Genomic DNA, 27,059 nt, shown 5'->3' with positions numbered 1-27,059 from the left:
TTATCCTGAACAACTCCTAAAAAATGGGACTGTCTATAACTGAGCAGAGGAATATTAGGCAGTGTAGGCTGGAAGATATCAGGAGCTCATTCTGCACATATTATGGTGTACTAGCCATCCAACTGTGGATGTCAAATAAACAGTTGGATATATATGAATCTTTTCCTCCAGGTATCTACCTGACATATTGCTTGTTGACTGTAATTGTTTATTGCCTAGAATGCAAGCTCCATGGGATCAGGGACTTTGCCTGTTTTGTTTACTATGTCCCCAATATCTGGAAGAATGCCTGGTGCATAGTAGACACCCAATTAAACTTACTGAAAGGGTAAATGAAGGAACGAATGACAGAGTTAAATGCTCAGTACAACAAAATAGGTTGGTTGAGAATAGAGGTAGGAAGTACCTGTTTGATAGTAAACTGCTTTCCAGGATATTACTAAGGAGAGGTTTGCAACAGGCATTATGTAACAAACATTTTCTGTGGAAAACTATGTAAAAATGAAGAGACACTTGCAAGGTTTCTGTAAACTTTTATTTTATACTTATGGGCCACTGCCAACTCAGGGCCTTGGCTTCTGGCTCATTTCTACAAAGTTACTTGTTGAAAAGATGTAGTAAAGGTAGAAATTGGAAATATTCCTACTAGTAAACCACAGTTACTTACCAGTCCATAAATAAAATGCACATTGAAGCCTTCAGAAATCTATGACTTTCTGAATTTATAAAATGCATTTTTTTCATATGAAAGAAACAAAGCATCTTGAGAAAAAGACAATTGTCTAAACAAAATGGTGTGAACCTATGACTTATATTATAGGCATATATCACTGCATATGATGCGCCAGTGGAATAATAGATTTGACTGCTAACACACAAAAGGGCAGTACTTCTTAGCCTTGCAGTTCAAGCAACTGGAACCTGATGTTATTTTACCTGTCCTAAAATATGGCCCAACAAATTATCTTACCTAATTTACTATCAGCAATCTGTCTGGTGAAGTCTGAAAGAAACATCAGACAACCTGGCAATTTCATCACCACATTGAGTTGAGGTTATGAACAATATAATACTTCAAAGTGTAATGACTTTTGCTCCAGCACAGAGAACAATATGACCCCAAATACTGCTTTGTCAAACCAACCAACCAAACAAAACCCTATATCGCTAGTCCACAGCTCATCTGCTTTCACGCTGCCTCTTATATCCCATTTGTAATGGTAACATGATTACAAGATTTATGAATGCAGAAGGTTGTTACAGGTTAAAATGGACTGAGGCAGGTTGTCATGATGAACAATCACCTAGATTTTACTCAGACTATGCACTTTGGCACAACTGCAGGGCACAATTATTAGATTAGATTAAATCCATACATACCATCACACACATGCATATATCACACACACAAATACATTCCACAGAGACAGTCTAGAAAAATGGGCTAAAAGAAATTTACAATTGTTTATATATATACACACACACTAGTAAAAGATTTTCTGCTGTACTCACAGTCTGTAAACATCTGGGAAAATGCCCGGCAAAAGTCACTGTGGGCCCTTTAAAATGGTGACAACGTGGGAGGGAGATGTTGGGGTAGGGATTTAGGTTCATACTGAAAACCCCGAGCAGTGAAGAATCGTAAGTTCTGGTGGCATTTGTGGGTAATTATTTTTCACCGACATGATAAACTCATCCGGCCACTTCAAAATTATGTTTCCTATATGGAAAAGGGAATGATCAAAAAAGACTTACTGCCAGTTAACATTTTAAGAAAAATTAAGAGAATAGGAGGTGATATGTATATACATGTATATGTCACTATTACAAATACCTGAATGAAAATTTCCAAATCATCTGAAAAATTTGATCTTTTCCTCTTAGGTGTACACGCTTTAGACTTCTATACACAGTGCACTGAAAGTCTGAGGCAGAGTTAAATGACACATGCATTAACATTTTGGTACTTGACATTGATTTTTCATACAAAATTTACATGAAAAACAGACTGAACTTGTGAAAAAGAACTATCTGATTGAAGCATTACTTTTGAATTTAACATACAAAACATGTTCAAGATCCCTTGTAATAAAACACCATTTAAAAAAGAAAATACAGTTTTTAAAAAATTCTTTGAGTAACATCTATTAAACTGCCAAATGTGTCATCAGACTGTGCTTTAAGGGCCTGTAGTATTTGTTGTAGCTTTAGAATTTGTGTTTTAAAAAAATAAACACTGACGTGGAAAATACTAACCTAATTGCTCACCTGAATACTATTTTCGTCTTTTTTTTTTTCAAACTACGTGTAAATAAGTTCAAATAATCATGTTAGGCTATTATGCAGTTAAAAAAATACTGGCACCAAATGACATTTCAAATAAAAGTGACTTGAGCCTATATTGTGTTTGGCTGAAGAACAAAAAAATCATTTAAAAAAAGTAGAAAATCTTGTCATAATCTCTAAAGTTTCATGGTGATCAGTTCCCATTGAACATTCACCAGAACTACCATAAAAGCTAGCCATGTACTTGAAAGCTCTATTTTCATGCAAAAGTAGTAAATATCCTTCTGGTTTCATTTAACAGTCTTCATTCTTCCCCAGCTCCCACCATTTTTTAGTGCTGAATACAACACGCAGAATATGTAAATTAGATCAATTAAAGAAGTAGGATTCGTAAATGTTGTGGGTGGATAAAACAGTCTACCCTTGCGGTTTTGGAAAGCATTTCTTCTTGGGTGTGGGAGTGAATTAAGGAAGAAGGATCAGAGAAGAGATTCCCGGAGTCACAGTTGCCGTGTGATTTTTTTCTCCGAGAGGAAGATGGGAGTACTGAGGAGTGCTTCTAAGGGTGGTCAGTTCATGCTGTCCTTATGGCTGCTCCGGTCTGTGTTGTGGTTGTTTTGATCGTGGTTCTTCCACTGGATGCTTGTTCCATTCATGGGGACCGAGGTCATCAGACTTTTGGACTGGTAACAGCAGCAGCAGAGGCATGACTGGGGGAAGGAACAGACTCGAAGTAAGGCGAGCCTACCAGCCCATTCCCAGCCAAACACAGCGGCCCTGGGCCACGCTAATGAGGGGCAAATGTCCATTTGCATTCGAGGGAAGTGAACCTTGACAGTAACCTAGAGTGGAGAGCCTGTTATCACCAGGCAGGAATTACACTGTCCATTCCAGTGCAGAGAAACAGAATCCTTGTTTCTCATTTTAATTTTATTACCAAGTGCAAGAGAAAGGGAAGGCAGTGTTGGTGAGAGGAAGGGCTCTCCACGGCTTGGGGCAGGCAAGGGTAGGACTGGGCTTGGAGGGGGGTCCTAGCATTTCTTCAGTGTGCACCACCTGTGTGGCTCTCCGCACCAGGTACCTTATCAGATCCTCACAACAGCCTTGGATGTTCTCCCATTTTATGCTATTCCCCCATTTTATGAATGAGGACAGTGAGGTCCAGAGAGGATAATGAGAATTAGAACTGGAATTAGAACCCAGGACTCTCTAGATTTGGGCTCTTTCTCTTGGATATGCTGCCTTTTTAGGAAGATTCATCAAAAAGTGGGATAAATTTCTGATAATTTATATCTTGATTTTCCCTCCCCCAATGAATATATAAATTAATGATTAAGTAATAATTAATTTCAGCTTATATAATGTACTAATTTTAACCTGCATGTTAGTCAATCCATTTTGGGCCGAGTATTTTGTGACTGGCAAACATTTCCAAGAAGACCTCAGAAATATGGCCCCAAACTTCCATACCGAGTTTCATCTGTTTGTGTGATTCCTTGGTTAATATATGTCTGCCTCTGTTTAGACTGTAAGTTCCATGCAGGCCGTTATTGTGTTTTTCCTCTCTACTCTGTCTCTAATGGTAATGAACTCATATTGAGTACTTACTATTTCAAGCATTTTACATATATTACCCTCCTTATGAGAGACATACTGTGATCATCCAATTTTATAGGTGAGGAAACTGAAAAAGCAGGAGAGGCACTAACCAGACCTGGGGTAGATAGTTAGCAAGTGCAGGGCTGTAATGTCCATCGAGGCTCTTTGCTTCCAGAGCCTGCATTCTTGACCTCTACCATACTCTGCCTCATATGTACCATAAGCTAAAGTTAAACAGCCTGGTCCAAGATAACAAAATCCAGTGAGGATTAAGCCTATGCTAAAATCATTTCAGGAACCAGAAAATTACACATCAATAAGACAGGCTTAGAGCTTCTGAAGGACATGGGTGGCTGAGCTGGCTGGAGGTTTGAAAGCAGAAGGAAACTGATTTTGAATAAAATTATATTTGTTCAGATTCCCACAGCAATAAGCATTTACTTTCCTTGGAGATTCTATTACTAAGTACACAATTAAATAGCATTTAGTGAGAGCTTTCTTTTTTTTTTTTTTTGTTTTGGAGACTGAGTCTGGCTCTGTCGCCCAGGCTGGAGTGCAGGGGCACTATCTCAGCTCACTGCAAGCTCCGCCTCTCGGGTTCACGCCATTCTCCAAGTAGCTGGGACTGCAGGCGCCTGCCACCACGCCCGGCTAATTTTTGTATTTTTAGTAGAGACGGGGTTTCACCATGTTGGCCAGGATGGTCTCGATCAGTGAGAGCTTTCTTAACAATAGAGCTTATATTTTGTCAAGACTTTGGTTCAAGTCTAAGACAATGTAAGGTATGAATAGGTCTTATGTACTCTCTGTGGCCTGGAGCATACATTGAAACATTTCTCTCTCAAGGAGGGTTCTAAACTGGCATGTGATTTAGTCCTTTTGATTTTAACCTCTTTGTATGTGGTTGTCTAAATAGGAACTGCTTTTCTGTTATGCCGACAATCTGACTCTCTTTCTGGGTAATAAAACATGATTTTCACTTCACTGCTAAAAAGGAGTACAGCTGATCAAAGTAATATTACAACTGGAATTGGCTGTGTCTGTTGACTGTTTAATATACTCATTTTGTTGTCTTTAAAAAATACTTGAAAAATCATCTTACCTGGAAACAATTTTTAAATTTCTTGCTCACAAAATACAGAGCTATGGGGTTTATACATGAATTCATGGTTGCCAAGTTAATACCGATGTAATCCATGAGCAGCAAGAAACTAGAGCAAAAGAAAATGGTGTAGAATAATTAGAATATATTGTTTTAAAATCTGCTCACTAGCATTTCTTCCTAGAATAAGCATTTTTCTTGCCCAGAAGCCATTTCTTATGGCTGGCAGTTAGAATTTTGTAAAAAGTGCTTGTTTAAATGGCAGTTTCAGTTTTGCAGGACAGTTACAGATACATCACTAGTTGGTTAGCTCAAACCCTTATGCACAGCCTCAGGAGGGGAGGGGCACGATAACAGATGTGGCTTGCACACATTTTGGGATCAGTTATAGGCTATGTCAGCTAAAGAAAAAAATCAACTTTGCAGTTTTAATTTTCAGGGCTAATGGGCATGTAGAGTAGCTGGTTTTGTAAAAGTATTATAAATATGAAAATCTGAGAAACTCCAATTTTCTAGCGATTACACAGGATCATACCTAAGTAATTCACATCGGTTCTTGTCCATCTCGTTATACACGGTTTTCTTCAATATACGGCTTAAATGAAGAGGGAACCAGCAAAGAGCAAAAATTACAACCAAGCAGAAAACTGTTTTTGCCACTTCTCGACGCTAAAGGAAAATGAGAAGAAAAAATAGGACAACAAATTTAGTGTTTTTATACTAGATGCAAGAACTACAGTACCAAGAAGTAGCAGACATCAGGGAAAGAATAATTCAAAGAGCCAGGAGAACAGCCTGGCTTACAGTGCTTCCACCTCTTCAAGATTCTAAGGTCAGTGTTCCAACCAAGGAATTGCTAATGATGCTTCTGGGCAGCTTCCAGGAAGGATGGGGGCCTCAGGTTGGTTATTAGGGCCAGGACAGAGGTTATATGCCAGGAGAGAGGTGGAAACTGGCTGGAGGTGAGCCAGCTGAGTCTGCGGCTGTGTGTGTGTAGGTGGCTGAGTCTGCCTGTGTGTGTGTGTAGGGGGGTGGAGTGTGACTGCATGGGGGAAAGGGTTAGCTAATGACTCTTAATAACAGGTAACTAATTAGCATTAATGATGGCATGGAAGGCAAGGAGACTGAACATCACATGATAATGCATGGACAAATCAACACAGACCTTGAGAAAACAAAATATGAGTGGGGAGTAGAAAAGGAAAAGTCATAGCACTATGTTTTTTCCTTTTCCTGATCTTGAACATAGCTATTATTGGGATTTTTTGCTCTTTAAATTCTTTTCTTAATGACATGTAGTTTCTTAATGACATATAAAAATATTATATGTTGTTTGCAAGCAGAAGGATGAGGGTAAAGGATTATCAGCAGTGATGACTAGAAAATCTGGAACATGCTGACCTTGGACGGACTTCATGGAAGGTTTGCATGCCTTTGAGTCTGCTCAGGATCAGAAAAACTATAAATTAGGAATTATCTGCAACCATTCATTGGCGTGCATTATTTGAGTATTATATTGCATGCATTTAGAAGTCTGACTAGGAACACAAAATGCAACTTGTCTGTAACTGGGATCAGTTAATGTCAAAATAAAACTGATTAAAAACAGGGTCTGGAAGGGTAATGCTGGCTCAACCTGAAACATATAACATTAAGTCTGGGAAGCTTACAATAAACTCACATGATTGGCTGAGCCATTCAAAATATTCTGGGGCAGTTTTCATAACTCGCTACTCTAGCTCAAAGAACTGGGAGTTCTTTAACCTCTCATAGTTATTGGGCTAGCTGGGATATGGCTTCGGAGTAATGACTGAGGGAAAAAATAAAATATTCAAATCTTCAGGAATGGGGGCTCTTTTTAAGAGGGTCATTTTGTGTGTCCAGAAAGACAGTGTGCCCAGAAAAATAGAAAAGCAGTGTATTAGGGGATAGGTTACCTTTCCTGAGTGCATACTCAAAGAGGATAACGCTTTTAAAAGCAGTATTAGTACACTGCCATGATAGTCTGATATTTGCTTAACCAATATCCATTTTCCTGTCTTCCTTACCATCACTCTGGTCTTGATTGGCTAAGGCAGCTGGGGAACCTGGCCTAATTATCTACATGGACACTTGGCACTGTTTTGACCCATTAGATGAAATAGAAACCATTGCATGGGTTTCTGGAAGAGCTACTGAGAAGTATAGGGACACTCCTTTGATGCACACCCACGATGGGTTGTTTTCTGTTCTTCCCCTCTTGCTGCTTGGAAATCAGATATAAAAGTAGAGCTGCTGCTACTGTCTTCTGAGACTGAAGCAAAGATCAGCAAAACAGTAGATACCTGGCCTCTAACTTGGCTTGATCACTAAATCTTGATGTCTGAACTTTTTGCTATGGAAGAAAGATAAACTCCTTCTGGGTCAACTAACAGTTATTTTGGGTTTTGTGTTCCCAGCATTCAAACACAACCCCTACTTGATAAAACTGTCATCATTATGATGAGGAGAAATTAGAGACAGCCAAGCAAGAAGCAAAACTATGAGCCCCACAGAGTATTAGTCAAGATGGCAAGGTTTTGTGCTTTATGCTGGTTCTCCTGCAGTCCCATCTGCAGGACCTCCAGCCACCCTTGCTCTTCTGTACTTAGGATTTGCTACAGCTTTGAGTGGCATCAAAACAAACGTTAACTGCATGAGGACAAAATCTTGGGTTCTAATCTCCATTTGGTTGAGCAAACCTCTAAATTACCTGTATAATAAAGAATATATATCCTACCGATCTCAGAGGGTGCTTGGAGGAATCAAACAAGAAAAAGACATGGAAATGGAAATGCGCTTTAAAAACTTAAAAAATGCTATGTAAACATGAAGCAGCATATGACAATTATTTGTTTCCACAATTAAATAATTAATATTATTCCAAAATTAAATAATTAATTATTTGATTATTTCCACAGCAAATACCACTCATAGCTTAAACAGGCTCAATCATGGTGCGAATGCAAAAATCCATATCTTAAAACACTGTTTTGCACAAACCCATTCTAACTACCTCCATTCCAAGAATGAGAGGAAATAATTGTAAACATATTAAGCAATTGGAGTATTTGAAACTTTCATGCCTGAACAAAGTCATACTAAGCTTTCTCAATGTAATCTTCCTGCTAAATGTCAATGAAAGATAATAGCTACCATTTGTATGGCCTGTTAGATTTTATAAAGTACATGCATACACATTCATCCTTTTGATCCTCATAATACTATTGATTCATATATTATGCCCAATTTACAGATGAAAAGCTGAAGCTCAGAAAAATCAGTATAGTAGTTGAAGAGTTGCTGATGAGGAACTATGCTTGCACATGGTAATTATATAGGACAGATTTACAGACTCCGTCAACAACTCACATTAACTTTTGGTGTAGTTGGCCATCATTATATACTTTTCTGTTGCAACAGGGAACTTACCTGAAGTCCTAGGTTTACTCTTAGAATTAATGTAAATTAACATTTGCTTAATATCTACTAGGAGCTGGTTACTATTAGGCACCTTACTTGTCTCAGGTAATCCTCATGATGTATTATTACATACATATTATGAGAAACTAGAAGTTCAGAGAGATTAAGCAATTTGCCCAAGGTCAGAGAGCCAAGTATGAGTCTAGTTTTGCCCTTGAAAGCCCACAGCTTTATCTGTTCTAATTTCACCCAGGAGGGACCAACATTAGCCTCCTACTGACATGTTCAAATTCCTTCTAGAACTTTGGGTCCTCCAACACTTTACCTCTTCTAATGTACATGATCCCATTTCCTTGCATAAGTCTCACATTAGACATTGCTCTAGAGAGGTTCATCTCCTTTTTGCCATTCTCCAAATGCATAGTTCCTATTCCATGTTCTAACTAGACTCCTGTTCTTCCACCTGAAATGCTCTCTGTCAACTTCTTCCCCATCAAATCCCACTTATCCTCCAAGGTCTGGTTCTATCCCCCTCATCCATGAACAGCTTCCCCATGACTCTATCTCATACCCTTCCTGGCTTTCCATAGCACAGGCTACTTTTACCACACATCTGGTTCTATTTTCCAGTTGTTTTGCATGCATACTTTATTTCTACAACAAGACTGTAAATCTGCATGGGGAGAAAGTCACATGCTTCTTTGTGTCCTGGTACAGTTTCAAGCCCAGCTGAATGCATGAACTCACATACACACATGCTCAGTACACTCTTGGCAAAATAGAGGGATAGTTCTTCTCTATTTGGGCCCAGCCTTCAGGACCACTTGTTTTACAAGTAGGTTTCCCATTTTACAAAAGAAATTTCTAACATCATTACTATAAAGAAAACAGTTACAAGATAGTATTTTTATTTTAGGAAATCAGGCTAATTCTACTAAAGACGGTATTTGCAGGCCTGCTGCTGTCAAGGACTAACCAGTCCTAGCCAGATTTTCATGATGTTATGGGATTTACCTGCTTAAGATGTTCACTGAGGGCAATTCTCAAGCTGCCATTCCTTCTGTTCAACATCTCACAAGTCATGAGGGTGTAGAAGATCGCAGTGCACACCAAGGGCATACAGAAATAGAACCCGAAGAGCCACCAGTCCTTTACATCTTGGTAGAACTTCAAAGTGAAAAAAAAAAAAAAAAAAAGAGAAAAGGAGGAGCAGAGTCATTTCAATTAACCATGCTGTACCTCTGGTAGCTTTAAGGTCTTTAAACTTGCAGATACATCTGTAAAATCATGCTCTCTGGTTGCAGTGATGGGTTTGGGAGTGGTCCTCAAAACTCAATTAAATTGGAAACTTCAGAAATTATCCTGGCTTTAAACAGCACATAAAGAAACTGCACTTACAAAAATTATCTTGACAAGGATACTTGATACTTTTCATAGATTGCAGGTTTCAACTACACAATGGAAGAGCCCTAATCAATAAAAATAATGTCCTTCTAAAGCTCATAAAACATGATTTTGAGACAAAAGAATATACATGTTTATCTTTATTTCTTGATGAACCTCAAAATTTTGTTAGCGCCTGCTTTACTTTTGACTATTGTGGTGAAAGTGTATTTAACCTGAAACAGTGAAGGTTATGATGGCTTATCGGTGTAGCTTTGGTTAATAGGGGTTAACCCTCTGCCTGGTATGCCTGCTATGTGACCTTAAAGCCAGCTACTTTGAACTTCAATAGCTATACTCTTCTCCCGCCTTTAATACTTACCACCTGGAAACTATTGAGGCAGCATATCTCAACTGAAGGCATATCTGGTATTATCTAACTGGGCAGGATTTATAAATACTAAGATTATTCGGTTTTACATCTGCTTAAAGAAGAAAACTTAATACCCTATAAAAATGGAAAATGAAAAATGATATCTAAATTCTTCTTCCCACAAAATTAATCACCAACTTGGGACGAAATGCTTTTTCTTTCCTTATAATGCTTCTTCAGATTGTTAATTTACTAAGGACAATGCAGTTCCCACAGTAAAAAAAAATCACGTTGCTCTGTAAAAAATGGGATAGTTTCTGAATATAGAAAGAGGCTAAGAGGGCTGCATTTATAACATGTCTATTAAAATAATCTAAAAATGGTTCCTAAAGACAAAAAATTTGAGGGAGGAGTTCTTGACTATTTTTATGCCACAGACCCTTTTGGAAGTCTGGTAAAGATTATAATCCCTTCTGAGAATAATACTTTTACATGCATAAAATAAAATACATAAGATTGCAATGGAAACCAATTACATTAAAGCACAGCTATCAAAATATTAGAAATTAAATTTTGATATGGTAATATTGTGTTTATTCACAAATAACAAACCTAATGATGGTTCTAGTAACTACTGAACTGTTGAAGTGTTGAAGTTCTGAAGAGCATAAATAATATTTTGAGATTATACAAGTGTTATATGGTATGAAAATGTCTGCTATTTTTATTAATGAAAAAGTCATGATACTGGTAAACACTATGGTGATTTGTTGGGTACATTCATAATAGAAGGAAATGATAAATTCAGTTAGAAGTCAGTGAAAATAAACATGTTGTTTCTTTTCCAACCAAGTTCACAGATCCCTGAATTCTATCCTCAGGTTAAGTGCAAACTCCCAAAGGAGTTGGTTTATTCTAAACTGCTTACACAAACATTCCCTGTTCCCAACACACTGTAGAAAGACTTCAGTCCTGAACTTAAAAAAAGTCAGAAGCAGTCTCTCTCTCTCTTTTGAAGTGTAACACGAACACTCCTTTGAGCACCCATTCTCCCTTCTTTTGTATCCTCTTTTTCTGGGTGCATTTGCTGGCTGGGTATAAATGACGCAGAAGCAGCTGCAGAGGGTCTGGAGGCTGACCCTTGAGAGGGCTGAATGGAGTCCCCTGCCCCCTCCATGGCAAAGGCCCACAGAGAAATGGGTAATGCATCTCTTTGGAACTGATGTCATCAACATAGGTAGAGAGGGGCCTACCATCAGTCTAGGGTAAAGTTGAAGAGCAAGAATGGAAAAAATAGGGGAAATAAATTTAGAAAAAGAGAACAGGACCTCAGACTTGGAATGAACTCTAAAAAATTATCTGTTCAACTCATACCCTTTACTGCAACCGTCTAGCCCACCCATGCCTGTAGGGTAGCTACCCTTTACTTGAACACGTCTAGATAGGAGACTCAGTCTTTATGAAACAGCCCATTTCATTTTGTCTGGCTCTAAGGATTAGTAAGCTCCTTCTTATAGTGAACCTCTTTTCTCTAATGTTTGCATCTGGAATATCTAGATTGCTTATTCACACTGCCCAAATTCTGACAGTCTCCTACTGTCTACTTTGTTTTTCACTTTGAAGACTAACCCAGTAAGAAACTTCAATTTTAAGTTGTTAGTTTGGCAGTTTTCATGAGCACTTTTGATTTTAAAACAAGAATTTCCAAGCAGGATAACTGGTCAACCGTAAAACCATGAATTCCGTGAATTTTCCAAGTTGGGAAAGCATACCTTGAGATGTCTGTAAATAATTACATGTGGAATGTGAGCTACATGAAACTTACATCAAAGCACTAAATTATACAGATTTAAGAGAAATAGTTACCCTTTTGGTTTTCCTCCTCAGTCCACATGTAACTAGTTTTGCAAAGAAAAGGTGCATTTTAAATAGGTTTCCCAAAACAGTCATGTGATTAAGCTTTTCAGAAAAACATTAATATGGTCAGGTGTATTAAAAAAAACAACAACTGAATTTGTTAAACCAAAATATTCTTTTAAAAAGTTCTACAATTTTATATTATTTGTATATTAGACATAGAAACCATACTAATATAAGTACATGTAAGTACTACCCTCTACTTTGAATTAGCAAGTCCATCTTTAAAGAATGTGAGAAATGTGCTTCTCCCCAAGTGACATAAGATAAACATCAGCACGTCTTCCAGATGGAAATTGTTGTATTCATTATTATAAAAACAAATAGCATATGTGTGTATATATATATACACACACACACACTCACACACATACACACACACACACACACACACACACACACACATCTAGTCCCTCCTTCTTAGTAAATTTGCTTTGGTATTCTTAGTGGTTTGGTGCAGAATAACAGATGTGTCTACCATTGTGGTATAATACAAGAGTGAAAGCCAACATAACTGTTCTATTCAAGAATCTAGACACAGGTTTAACATCTACTTTTCATGCAACTGAGGAATATTTGACAGAAGAAACCACACTTGGCATTGTGGCGATGTCATCAAGTCTCAAGATGGTGAAGTCTAACCGGAGGACCTCCTCCCTTCCCCAGTTAATTCTTTTTAAACGTTTAGTACCTCCATGAATTTTGATGTGGCATTGAGCATACAGGTTTTATGCTGTTCACCCCTATATTCAAAGGGTACCATGACGAAGCCAATCGCTTCAGGAATGGCCAGGATAAAGGACAGGATCCAGATGGAGACAATTTCAATGGCAGTTACCAAAGGAATCCCAATTCCCTGAACACGACTCCAGGAGGCAACTGCTCTGTACCTGAAAAAAAGGGTAATGGAACCAAGCTGTTAGGAAATTTTAAATGTATTTCAATTAAACAAAAATTGTAAGTGCTGGGAAGCTCCTCCCCATTGCCAATACCAGTAATTGTCTTTTTAGGAATTTTCTGAGTCTTGCTATGAAAACCAAGTGGGTTTTTTTTTTTTTTTTTTTTTTTTTTGAGGCGAAGTCTCGCTCTGTCGCTCAGGCTGGAGTGCAGTGGCGCGATCTCGGCTCACTGCAAGCTCCGTCTCCCAGGTTCACGCCATTCTCCTGCCTCAGCCTCCCGAGTAGCTGGGACTACAGGCGCCCGCCACCATGCCCGGCTAATTTTTTGTGGTTTTTTTTTCAGTAGAGGCGGGGTTTCACCGTGCTAGCCAGGATGTTCTTGATCTCCTGACCTCGTAATCCGTCCGCCTCGGCCTCCCAAAGTGCTGGGATTACAGGAGTGAGCCACTGCGCCTGGCATTTTTTTTTTTTTTTTTTTTTTTGAGACGGAGTCTTGCTCTGTCACCCAGGCTAACCAGGCTGGAGTTCAGCGGTGGGATCTCAGCTCACTGCAAGCTCTGCCTCCTGGGTTTACGCCATTCTGCCGCCTCAGCCTCCCGAGTAGCGACTACAGGCGCCCGCCACCACACCCGGCTAATTTTGTTTTTGTATTTTTAGTAGAGATGGGGTTTCACCATGTTAGTCAGGATGGTCTCGATCTCCTGATCTTGTGATCTGCCCGCCTTGGCCTCCCAAAGTGTTGGGATTACAGGTGTGAGCCACCACGCCCGGTCACAAATGGGGCTTTTAAGAGTTCCACCCATTTGGAAATCAACTGCGTGGCAGGCCTGAGTCTGAGGTCTTTATATGGTCTAGTGAAATCTTAGGAGAGTTTAGAATGCGGCGGTAACAGAGAGTTGTGCCTATGTTTTTTAAGCTGGGGGAGAAATTGGATGGATAGGAGGGATCATGAAAGCTGCGGGTACTTGTTATAGTAATATGTTATTCCTCTTTATAAAATAAAAAAAGAAACCTTAAAGCATTATCTATGAAGTGGGCCTAGATATTCTTGAGTGAATAACCACCACAGATATTCCATTGTTTCCTCCCTTCTTATATGAGCACAGTGGGCTTGTACCAGGTGGCAGTTTTAGTAAATACCTATTTGTGGTAAATGTCAAAGAGGGATTATATCACTCCCATTATGGCCCTGTGCTAGAGCAGATAAAACTCATTTAAAGATACTTTGGTTCCTAACCTTTAGGGTTTACAATCTAACAGAAAAGAATGGTTCATACAGAGTATATAACATAAATGTGACTATGTCAATCAAAAAACTGTCTGATAATAAGAAATTATGTTCACCCTATTTTTTACTTCACTATTTTAATGATAATAATCACATTTAAATGTTATGTCTAAGGAAGGTTTGGTTTAGAAATTCTATGTTCTTTGACCTGATGTGATGGTCTAATGCTAACTGCTTTTAGAATTACTATTAAGAAGAGACCTGTGACATGGTATGGTATTTTTGTGGCCTCATTCCTGAAATTTTTGTTGCTGCCGTAATGGAAAAGAAACATTTTCTTTTTATAGTTTTCATTAGATAGTGCCAGAAGAAGGCTGTAAAACAGACCGAATGCATTGGAGACAGGTGCTCATGGGTTTGCAGGACATACAAAGTAATGTAGAAGATTAATCAATAAAGCCAAGGCAACATACAAGCTACCCATATCCACCAAGACGAGCCCCCATCAATTATATTTAGTGTACTGTCTCAGTACATTTACACAGTACATCTGTGAAAACACAACTCTTAGAATTATGCTGACTGTTTCTTCACCAGAATTCCCTAGAGATGAGCATGTACAGATTTGGGTATTTTATGATGATGCTACATGGCGTATTATATAGCACAATTTGCTGGAGAAATGTTTTATAAAATATTTTTAGGGTAAATAAGATTTGTGTACAATACAAATCTCAAAAAAGTCCAGATTATTTCAAAATGGGATAAAATACAGCTATGCAAACAGACCAAGAAAATCCTTTTATGCTATAACCAAGATTGAATTTTAAAATTTATGGTTATTTCCATAAATTGTCCAGTGGGATAAAAATCGTTGTTTATTTTTCTTTGTTCCCTTATTAAACTGGCAGGCTGATACCCAGTAAAAGCTAAGAGGAATGGAGACAGGATGTCTATATCCCAAGGCTGTCAACGGAGTTACATCTATTTCTTCTTCCCTTCTCTCAGGTTGTTTACCAGGGAAGGTGATTTAAATAAAACACCCTGCTTCATTAGAGAGTAAGAAAGCCTAATTTCCTTGCCAGCATTTGGGGTGAAAAGTTGCTTAAGGAATAAAATGTGGTCAACATGTTCTTATGACGAACATATTCACAGACCAGTTTCATTTTTATAAAGTGCCATGAGTTCCCAGAATATTACACATCCGTAATCCAATGTAAATTCAACATTCACAAATAAGTAGAAGTCATTTTTAGAGTCAAGTTTAGCAAATAATTCATGATCAGTCTGCTCCTTCATTAACCCACTCACTGAGAATTAGAATATTTTCCATTTATAATCACACAGATCTTGATAACGTCTCCATGAGATAAGGGGAAAACAACCATAAGAACAATTAGAAACAACCATTTGTGATAATGGAGGTGGGGAAAGGTATGGAAACCATGAAACACTGGATGTTTCAAAACTGATTTCTATTTGGAATATAATGGCACAACACACTGACACACAAATATGGCTTTTTTATGAGGTGCGATTATAAACAGCCTCCCATCTAGTCACTATGTATATACATCTCTCTCTGTATATCTATGACATCTTCAGTTGTCATGGAAAATCTGCAAGTGTAGATTCCACCACTGACAACTGCTATTCCAGAAAGAATCCCTCCTCTCTGAAATGCTTTCTTCACTTGGTTTCCACCACAGTCTCCCAGTTTTCCTTCTGACTTACTGGCCATTCCCTCTCATTTACCTGGCTGGACCCCGCTTTCTCCACAGATTCTTAGCATTGGATTTGTCTGAGGGCTTAGTGCTCAGACGTTTTTTCTATCTATGCGCTCTCCTTTGGTGATCTCATCTAGTCTCATGGCTTTAGTGTCATTTAACTATCCATCTACCGGTAATTTCTAAATTTATACCTCTAGCCTGGTGCCTCACCTTTAACTCTAGACTTGTATCTCCAACTGCCTACTTGCAAGCTCCACTAGGACACCTAAGAGGCATCTAAACACTCTCAAATCAGACTCCTTGTCTTCCTTGCTGCTAAACCTTTCTGCAGTTTTTCCCATCTCTGGCCCCAAACATTGGGTTAGATTTCACTCCTCTTCCACCACACATCCAATCCTTCAGCAAATCTTGCAACAACTTCCTTCAAGATATATCCAAATGCAACCACTTTCCGCCATCGTACCTGTTATCGCAGTGCCTTGATGATTGCCATAGCTTCCTAACTGATCTCCCTATGTCCACCTTGCTTTGCCACAGCCTACTCTGAACATAGCAACTGGAGTGACGCTGTTACGTCAGACCATGGCACCCTCTGCTCCAAACCCTCCAGTGGCTTCCCACCCCTGTGAGAATGCCCACAGGTGTCCTCAGAGCTGCTTCCTCACTTCCTTCAGGTTTTTACTCAACTGGAGTTTTTCACGGAAGCCTTCCCTGGAGACTTTACTTAAGTTTGCCAACTCCCCTCCAGAACTCTCTCTCACCCTGATTCATTTTTCCCCATAGCACTACAATGTGACCAACAATGTTCTATTTATTTATTTGGTTTATCATCTATGCTCTCCCCTCTCCTTTCGAATATAAGTTCCCAGCCGGGTGCGATGGTTCATGCCTGCAATCCCAGCACTTTGGGAGGCTGAGGCGGGTGATCGCTTGACACCCTGGGCAACATGGTGAAATTCTATCTCTACAAAAATACAAAAATTAGCCAGGCATGGTGGTGCGTGCCTATAGTCCCAGCTACTTGGGAGGCTGGGGTGGGAGGATCCCCTGAGCCCAGGGAGGTTGAGGCTGCAGTGATCCCTGATCATGGCACTGCACTCCAGCCTGGGCGACAGAGTAAGACCCTGTCTGAAAAAAAAAAAAAAAAGAAAGAAAGAAAAGAAAAAAGTGGAAAAAAGCATGTAAGCTTCATAAGGTCTGACATTTTGTATGTTGGTCACAATACCTAGAACAACAAGTGCCAAATAAATACCTGTTGAATGAAGTGTCTTTTTGTTGGCGTTTTCATGCATGTTACCACGCATATATCTTACCTTACCTTAATTGGCCAGGAATTCTTAATCTCTAGGGAATTCTGGTGAAGAATCAGTCAGCATAATTCTAAGAGTTGTGTTTACACAGATGTACTGTGTAACCTTACCTTACCTTAAGTGGCTAAAGCTAATATTCACACTACATTCTGATCATTTTCCTATATTTCAAGCTAGCCATGCATTAGGCCACAGATTAAAAGCTAATACTTTTAGAGGTCCAGATTCAATAATTTAAAGGAGGGATCTATGGGCTGATCTTTCTGCCCCATATGTTCCAGCTGGGAACTTGAGAACTGGCATCTTGTCGCATCCGGATGCCTGGTCTCCAGTGAACCTGGGGCGTCTGGACCATGGCTCAGGGTTGCCAACTCCCGGTAGAGCCTTTTCCCATTATATCACCTGGTACCCTGTCATGTGATAGGCCAAAATAAAAGTATAAAATATATATTTTATTCATGTAAAGATGTTTGTTAGTGCATGTGCCTATAAATAGATTTTTACATGTTATTAAGGCCAGAGGCATTTAATGTATGTTTATTGAATCTTGAAGGTGTGGTCTGGGATAGTCATTAAATTTAAAAATGTTTATTCTTGAAAGAACTTTAAAACATTATAAAATAAAACAAAAAGATACCACTTCAACAAAATCTATTTTTTATTCTTTTCTTGTTTTGATTCTCATAGGCATAGTTTGAATAGACTATGATCATATGACTCACAATTTTTAAATTTTAGCTTTATTCACATTAAAAATACTCTCATGTTTCTACATGGGCGTGGCACTTATCAATTTAATGGCTACACAGTATAACAAGATTTTGATATAATTTACTTGAATCTTTTCTCTATGTTCACATCATTTCTAGTGTTTCACAGTTGTGAATAAGACACCTATAAGCTTGTTTGTACACATAATTTTATTTCTCTTTCTGAATGATTTTTCTGAATTAATTATCTTGAGTGGGATTACTGGATCAGGGAATAAATAGGTGGCTGAAGTGCCTTAAGAAAGAAGTTTCTACCAAGTGCCTGTCAATGAATGCTTGCCTGTGTTAGAATTTATTATTTATTCTTATTTGCCACTTCCATAAGGTACAGTGCCACCCCTATCTTTCCCTCTGCACATCTTTAGTTAACAGCAAACTTGATCATTTGTAATTGTTGTTAATGATTTATCTCTCTCTTACCATGTGGAGGTTTGGAAGCTAAATACTAGCAGGAAGAATTCTTTTTTAGAGACAGGGTCTTACTGTGTCATCCAGGCTGAAGTGCAGTGGCACAATCATAGCTGCAGCCTCCAACACCTGTGCTCTCTTAAGGGATCCTCCTACCTCAGGCTCCCTAGTAGCTAGGACTATTGGTGCCCACCACGCCAGGCTAATTTTTAAAAATATTTTTTGTAGAGACAAGGATCTCGCTATGTTGCCCAGGCTAGTCTCGAATTCCTGACTTTAAGCCATCCTCCTGCTTCGGCCTCCTAAGGCTGAGCCACTGCAACTGCTTGGCCAATTCCAATTCAGAAGAGAATCAGGTGTGGTGAATTAAAAGACAGCTGCAAATGCTTTACCACTTCTTCAGCTGAGTTCTTAAATTGAGCTGGCCTGTGGCTACTTGGATCAATTGAGTGTGGCTAGAATGATGTTTTGCAGTTCCAGGTCTGGCCTCTGAAAGGAGCTTTGAGCCTGCTGGAGCAAAAACATTGAGCGGACCCTGAGACTACATGGAGGGGGAGATGGGCTCTGCTGAGCTCAGACTTCCAGCTGTCCCTGCCAAGGTGCCAGGCATGTGAGTGTTGGACCTCTGACACAAGCTCAGAGTCAGCTGAAGTCCACCAACCCCAGCTGAAGTGACAAGGAGCAGAAGAATTGCCCAAATTCCTGACCTTCAACATGGTGAGATATGATAAAATGGTTGTTGTTCTGAATTGCTAAGTTTTGGGGTAGTTATCAAAGAGAAATGGGGTAGCAAAATTAACCAGTTGCCTGATCTTGACAGTAGAATAAGATAAAAGACAAATAACTCAGTGCAATAGTGAACAGACTCCCAAATAAGATCCTATGGCTCTAGCCAGCCTTGGACTTTGTCCAGTTCCCGGCTTATGTCTTCTGGCTCAGACCCTTCCTCTGTGTCTTCACTATTGTCATGGTGCAATAGAAAACCATAACACCAGGAAAATAAGGAGAAACCAAGTCCAACTCTAACAAAGAGGTTTTTCTGAAAACCACCTTCATGTTTCTTGAGTTAGGATATATCTTTGAGACTATCACAGAGACCACTGAGCAATTATTTGAAATGATGGGTTCAAGAACTGACATCAGCTTTTCAGCCATATAAAACAAAGCTGCCTCATTAATGGATCTTTGCAACTTTTCCAAGTATCTAATAACACATTACTCTGGAATAGTTGTTAAAAGAGTTTTATCTTTTTATAGCCTTCCTCCCCAGGCAACTTTTAACAAGTTGGATCTGTACCCAGACCTTTTTACTGGTCTGACCCCATCATCATCATCTTCCACTTTAACATGACTTTGCAAAGAACAACAGTGATCCCTCCTACCCTGCTCCTGCTGCTGCTTTTTTTTTTTTTTTTTTTTTTTTTGCCTCCAAACAAACTCAAAGTAATATATAAAACTTGTCACTTTCAGCATGTAAAAATACCTATTTTAATAGCTGGTAATGGCTGGTTATTCATTTTTGTTGGGAAAAGTTTATTCATTATAGAAGTATACTGCCTTAGAATTAAAAAGATAATTTACCGAGAAAGCTGGATAGGGGTCAAAATTTGTTTCTGAATTTCTTCAGTTCCTGATTTGTCTTTTTCTTAAATGACCAAGGATGTGAAACTAGATTTGAGGAGGAATTATTCAAAAGGTTAAACTGAGACAAGTCCATAGTTGAAATTAGCAATGAAAGCCTATCCATTCTGGCAGAAATCCTGTGCTTTCTCTCAGTCCTGTTTACCTTATTCAGATTAAAAGCTGATAGTGAGAAAGCTAGATCTTTTCTTCGATCTTACATCATTCTGTAATTGTTGATTAATGAAGTAATAAAGAAATCCTATAGAACTTGGATGTATGGTTTCTCTCATTTTCTTTCAAACAACTCTGAAATGTGAGATAATTATGTTTTTAAAATACTGTGTAAAAAAATCATGGGAACTCTTTGTCCTGGGCCATAATTTATTTAGCTCATAAAATGAAAGAAGGGATTCACAAACTGCAACAGGTTCCAAACTCCCTTTTCATTCCTTGTTTCATTTTAAAAAGTGTTTTTTATTTTTTATTTTTTTTTTTTTTTGTAGTAGTAGAATATAATGCAACCAAATGAAGAGTTAAAGCAAATGGAATCTTATCTTCAGGAATTAAGTGTGAATGATTCATTCTCTCGTGTGAAAGCTTTTGAAATAGAAATGTCAAATAGATTCCCTACATACAAGTCCTGAAGCTTAGGGTCAATACCAAATGAAATGTAAAAATAGTAAAGTGTGTGTCTAGGGAAGAAAGAATGATTAGTTTATTTTCAAGGAAAAACCTTTTGGATTAAGGCTGATTTTTGTGAGAGTGGAATTTTAAAATAGTTCATCTCCTTGATCTACAACTCAGATCAAATCTTAATGAGATAGATTCTTGGCATCATTTTTTCTTACTTTCTTTTCTTTTCTTTCTTTTCCTTCCCTTCCTTCCTTCAGTCCTTCCTTCCTTTTTAACTAAGAATGACTCACATTTCATTTGATACACAACTATTTATCGTGATGGAACATCTTATTTCTTTTTCTTCATGCTTGAGATGAAGAGAGGAGGTGGTATGGGTGAGGTGACCCGACATTAGATATAGGAATCTATGACCTAACCTTCCCGCTATCTCCCCGACTCAACACTGGGCATGATTGAAGCTCTGCATGATGCTCCGAGATTCCCCCAAGGAAGAAAGAGGAGGCAGAACAAAAAAGTGAGGAGGAACCAGTTCTGCCCCCTGGGCCTGTGAGAGGAGTGACAATTTTTCCCAGCTTATTACTTTTTTTTTTTTTTAAGCTTTATGAATGTTTAATCTGAAGGTTTTAAAATACTATATCTTAAAATACATTTATAATTTTATCCAGCATTTCTACCATTCTTTTAAAGTTCAGAAGGGTCTTCCTTCCCTTTCCAGAGATCAAAAAGATAGTCTATTTTCTTCTACTCCTTTATGGTGTAAACAAAAAATAAAATTCTAAGCCCCTCAAATGACTGAATGGACCCCTCCTCTTGGCCAAGGGGATTTCAAAGAAACCTAAAATACGAGTTCAGGCCATGATGGGAAGGGGATGTCGGACCTGCCTCTTCATACTTTCCTCTCTTTGGAATTTAGGCACAACAGGCCAGCATTAACGTTAGAACAGATCTTAAGACTAACAAAACAGGATGGGCGCGGTGGCTCACGCCTGTAATCCCAGCACTTTGGGAGGCCGAGGCGGGTGGATCACGAGGTCAGGAGATCGAAACCATCCTGGCTAACACGGTGAAACCTCGTCTCTACTAAAAATACAAAAAATAAGCCGGGTGTGGTGGTGGGCACTTGTAGTCCCAGCTACTTGGGAAGCTGAGGCAGAAGAATGGCGTGAACCCAGGAGGCGGAGCTTGCAGTGAGCCGAGATCAAGCCACTGCACTCTAGCCTGGGCCACAGAGCAAGACTCCATCTCAAAAAAAAAAAAAAAAAAAAAACCTAACAAAATAACAAAACAGACTCTCTGTAGCAGTGAGATACCAAATCCCAAGCACACTCTAGTATAGCATCATATGACAGAGAGAAGGCCCTGAAAGAAATAGAAGTATTTCACTCCAAAATATATTTCTTTGACCTATTTTGAAATGGCCCTGTGTAGCCATCTCTTCTGGGGAAAATTTACATTCTGTAGATAATTCCCTTCCATTTCCAGGTCTTTTCCTGATCCAGGAGAGATTTAACTAAGAGTGTGGCACCTTTTAAGATCTGATAAGAGGCATTTACTATCCTCATACTACCTGGAGGCTTCATGTACACAGAACCTTGGCTTCCACAACCCCCTTATCCTAACCCCAAGCACTTCTTGTCAGCATTTGCTGACTTCAGATCTTTAGACAAAACTTAACTCTTTCAACTAAATGCCAGTCAGGAAATCTTTGAATCCACCTGTGACCTGGAAGCACCACCCTGCCCTTCTCACCCAACCTCCACTTCAAGATGTCCCATGTTTCCAGGCCAAACCACTGTAAACCTTACATGTATCGATTTATGTTTTTGCCTGTAACTTCTGTCTCCCTAAAATGTATAAAATTAAACTGTAACTCAACAACCTTGGGCACAGGTTCTTGGGACCTCCTGAGGCTGTGTCACGGGTCATGGTCTTCACATTTGGTTTGGAATACATCTCTTCAACTATTTTTCAGAGTTTGGCTTTCTTCATCAACAGTGGTTTGAGTTTTCACGTGCTTGAGTATAGTGGTTAAGAATGCAGACTATCAACATTTGATTAGTGGCTCCAACACTTAGTAGCCATTCTGACTTGGTTAATCTCTTTCAACCTCAGCTTGCCTATCTGTGAAGTGGAGATAACACACCAACTATCACAGTTACATAAACTAATTTTTTTTTTTGAGGCAGAGTCTCACTCCATCGCCCAGCCTGGAGTGCAGCTGCTGTTGTCTAATCTCAGCTCACTGCAACTTCTGCCTCCCGGGTTCAAGTGATTCTTGTGCCTTAGCCTCCCAAGTAGCTGGGACTATAGGTGCCTACCAGCATGCCTGGCTAATTTTTGTATTATTTGTAGAGATGGGGTTTCACCTGTTGGGCAGCCTGGTCTTGAACTCCTGGCTTCAAGTGATCTGCCCACCTTAGCCTCACAAAGTGCTGGGATTACAGGCATAAGCCACCTCACCCAGCCGTAAACTAATTTTTGTAAAGTATTTTCAATAGGGCCTAACACTTAGTAATACTCAATAAATGGTAATAATTATAAATATTATTATTGATACGTACAGAAGACTTTAACATGCTTTTTCCCTCAGATGGCTAAATAGCATTATTTATTGATAAATCTTTCCTCCCCCGATTATATTCAAAGTGATTTCAGCCTATATTATTAATACATTCTTGTGTATTCCAGCACCTGAGTCGAGTTTTCCCACTGATTTGTCAGTGTGTTCATGGGTTTGCATTTCATTGTTTGAAACACTGTAGCTTTATAGCATTTAAAATGACCATATAGGACCATTCTAGTCCGGGTGACAGAGCAAGACCCTGTATTTTAATTAAAAGAAAAATCATACAGGAAGAACATGTGTGTAGGATATGTTGTTTTTTTTTCAAAATGTCATGATTATTTTCCCATTTCTTTTCTCTACATGAATTTTAGTTATAACTAAAAAATTTAATTAGATAATATAACGAAAATACATGGCTACATCTCTGAAAGAAATGTAACTTGATGATACGCAGCTTGATGAATACAGGAAAAATTTTACTTGTATTAGCAATGTAATAGGTGCAATCTAATGCTTTTAATTTTTAGATAATATAACACTTTGAATGAAAGAAGAAATGATGTTGGGATGCTGGGAGTGGGAACATCAGAGTGAGAATTTATTAGTGAATCAAATCCACATCATAAGTGTTTATTCAGCTTTTTATGGTCTAAGGTACCATGATCTCGAGATTATACAGTGGCCACCTATGGTATGTAAGTGTTTTTATGCAGCAGCCTTTAACATCTAATATAATGTAGATGTAACCCAAAGAGACCCTAGACTTTCCTACAGATCACTGAAGGGTCTTATTAATAGATGATAAAATTATTTCTGATCTTTGTGTTTACCGTTGCAATGGGAACATTTTTGTCAATGGTATGATTGTGTTTTAAATTACTAATGAAATTATTTTTTGTGTTTTATTTTTAATAATACGTTTTTATTTTGTGTTTCACAGTTATAGCCATTTATTTATTTATTTATTCCTGGGCTCAGGTGATTCTCCCACCTTAGCCTCCTGAATAGCTCGGACTACAGGCATGCATCACCATGTCCAGCTAATTTTTTGTATTTTTGGTAGAGATGGGGTTTTCCTATGTTACCCAGGCTAGTTTCAAACTCCTGGGCTCAAGCGGTCAGCCCACCTTGGCCTCCTAAAGTGCTAAGATTACAGGTGTGAGCCACCGTGCCCAGCTGACATAAATTTTTAACAAGGATATCATTCTAATTTTCTAATTACTGATTGAATGCACATTTTTATGTTTTAACAGTAACAATTTTTGTCCTAACAATAATTATAAATGTAAAATAACAGAATATCTGTAAATGCTTTAATGTTCTTTAGGAGAGTGAGCCTTTTATTTCTATAATGATGAGACTCAGGTTCCCTGATGAAGTGATTGTCAGGGAATGAGTTAGAATGAAAACCTCTTCTAAATTGTATGTAGGCTAATTAAATAGGCCATTATACACCGCTTGTGTGAGATTATAGTGAATATAAAAGAGTGCCACAGAATGTGTTATAAAGTTTCTAATTTCATTCTTATAATTGCTGCTATGAAAACCAGAAGCTAAAGAAAATACCATCTAGAAGTTCACAGAATTCAGAAGGGCTTCTTTAGAGAATGCTTAACAATCATGCGTGTGGATTCTGGAAAGACTTCGGGACATTTGATGGCGTTTTCAGAATTGGATAAAGGGATGCTTTTGGTGTTGCACTCTTTTTAAAACTTATGAAACATTTCAGTCTTTCAAAAAGGCAGGGAGAAGAACATAGCAATGTGGTGCACTTACCTCTCACTCAATTAATTAAACATTACAGATATAATTGAACAGTATCTTTTTTAATGATAAATTTACCAGGTGAAATATAGGATTTGCATATCCTGGAATCTCCTTTTCACAAAGTTTATTCCATCTAATATGTTAATTTTCCCTTTATTGCCAAAAGGGCGTCAAATGGGTATTCTTGATAAAATGCTCTAGGTACATAACTGTCTGAGCCAAAGATGGCTAATAATCAGCAAATGTGGAAGGCAATTCTAAACAGCAAAGGCAAGATGGTTAATGCTTTAATTCACTTGAAGCTAATCAACAGCTGTCCTGGGCACCAATTCTCTTGACCTCTTTTTGAGAAAAATGCTTTTCTAAGCCCAGCCAAAGAGCAAAGAGAAAGAACCACATTACCTGTCAACACTAAGAGCGCAGAGGTTGAGGACGGTGATCCCCACCGAGGACTTCTGCAAAAAGGGGAACAGCTTGCAAAGAAATACGCCAAAGTCATTGTGATCAAAAGGCCAGCGTCCAGCCAGCAGCTGAAAGAAGGAGACACAGTGGTAAGAAATGGTAGAGCTGGCACGGAGCATGTGGGCACTTACAGTTTTAGTCATGCATCCCAACTTCTAAATTTTATTCACAGTGCTTTTCAGTTAGCACTGTAGCAAAAGAGTATTACTATTGTTATTTTTTCTTTCATATTTTAAAACCTCAGCAATTTTTAGTCTGGAAAGATACAGAGATATAATTTATTATTATTAATATGTAGTAACATGAATATATTGTGATATATATTTAATATATAATACTTAATATAGTGTATTAATATTATAATACATACTTATATATTAAATATATTATAGTTATATAATACAGTTTAATAACAGAAGAGATGTGCCTTTGATCTCACATCAACTAGTCATGCTTCCTACTTTTCAATCAGTAGCAAAAGTTTGGGATTTTGGGAGACAGCTCAACTGAGAAGCAGACAGTGGTTTTTTATCTGTGCTTACTAAACCGTGAGTAAAGCAAATAATTTCAACTACTGGAATTGGCAGATTATATTATCTCTGAAATTAAGAATGAAAGGTTAGGGAGAATACTGGAAAAAAACAAAGTGGTGTAGAAGCTACTAATTTTAGCAGCTAGCTAACACCTAAAGCCACTTTGAACTTATATTTTCCTCTGTGCTTAAGGGGCTGACTCTGCTTCAGTAGATGTGATGTAAGTGGCTTTTCTCTATTTAGGCTCAAACTTCCCCTTACTATACAGAAAAATGTGGTTACCTTGATCTGTTGGTATCATATGCAGAAAAATCTGTTCTTCCATGTTGACAATTTCCAACCTTGTTTGCAAGGCAAGAGTGGACACCCTCTAGTGGCTGTGCTGGGTAGCAGACACATAACAATAGCTACCAGTACTCTGTATTTGTCTAATTAGGTATTATACTAGGAGCATGGGCTTAAATAATAGCTCAGCTACCTAAAAGGGGGAAGGAAGTTCCTGCTGAACATATGATGCCTTTTCAAGTGTGAAAATGGTATTGATTTCCTTTCTAATTTTTTTCTTAGTGACTCAATTTAAACTTACTCAACTCACTAGGAAACAGTATCCTACTAACTTGCCAAACTCCTTTTTCTTTTTTTTGAAAAGTTCTTTTTGCCATAGTAACTCTAAGCTAAGCTTTGAATTTCTTTTCTACTATTTCCAAAAGATGATGTGAGGTTTAATTCCATGGTCAGTGTGATCCATAACACGAGTCCTTTGAAAGAGATTGGGAAACCAGTACCCCGTAGATAAAGAATGAGAACTTGGTTACACAGGGCAGTCTCTCACTCTGTGATTTTTGGCTAAGACCCTATAAAACTTCATTATAGAAGTTTCCTCTCTTTAGTTTTCAAGATTACTTCCTTTCTTCTAAATAGTTTTCGAAAAGAACCTTTTTCTTCAATTCAATTGTGCCTCTGGTTTCTTCTTCATCTCACTATAAACAGTCTCGATTGGTGTCTTCTCAAAATTTCCTCATAAAC

At 38.4% G+C, this 27,059-nt stretch overlaps 1 protein-coding gene across 1 annotated transcript in view; it reads right to left on the bottom strand.

Annotated features, from left to right (window-relative positions):
- Nucleotides 1–516: 516 nt before the first annotated feature.
- EDNRA (endothelin receptor type A) overlaps nt 517–27,059 on the bottom strand; it is a 65,386-nt gene continuing 38,843 nt past the window's right edge. Inside the window, exons 3-8 of the mRNA XM_002815195.5 lie at nt 25,441–25,568; nt 12,793–12,991; nt 9,443–9,595; nt 5,523–5,656; nt 4,988–5,096; nt 517–2,996 (exon numbers count right to left, since the gene is read on the bottom strand). Of these exons, the coding sequence (XP_002815241.3) occupies nt 2,856–2,996; nt 4,988–5,096; nt 5,523–5,656; nt 9,443–9,595; nt 12,793–12,991; nt 25,441–25,568 (864 nt within the window). The 3' untranslated portion in view covers nt 517–2,855. The remainder of the gene's footprint in view (nt 2,997–4,987; nt 5,097–5,522; nt 5,657–9,442; nt 9,596–12,792; nt 12,992–25,440; nt 25,569–27,059) is intronic.

This window comes from Pongo abelii, chromosome 3 (assembly GCF_028885655.2).
Source record: "Pongo abelii isolate AG06213 chromosome 3, NHGRI_mPonAbe1-v2.0_pri, whole genome shotgun sequence".
Classification (NCBI taxonomy): Eukaryota; Metazoa; Chordata; class Mammalia; order Primates; family Hominidae; genus Pongo; species Pongo abelii.
This window is presented reverse-complemented; position numbering and strand designations above follow the sequence as displayed.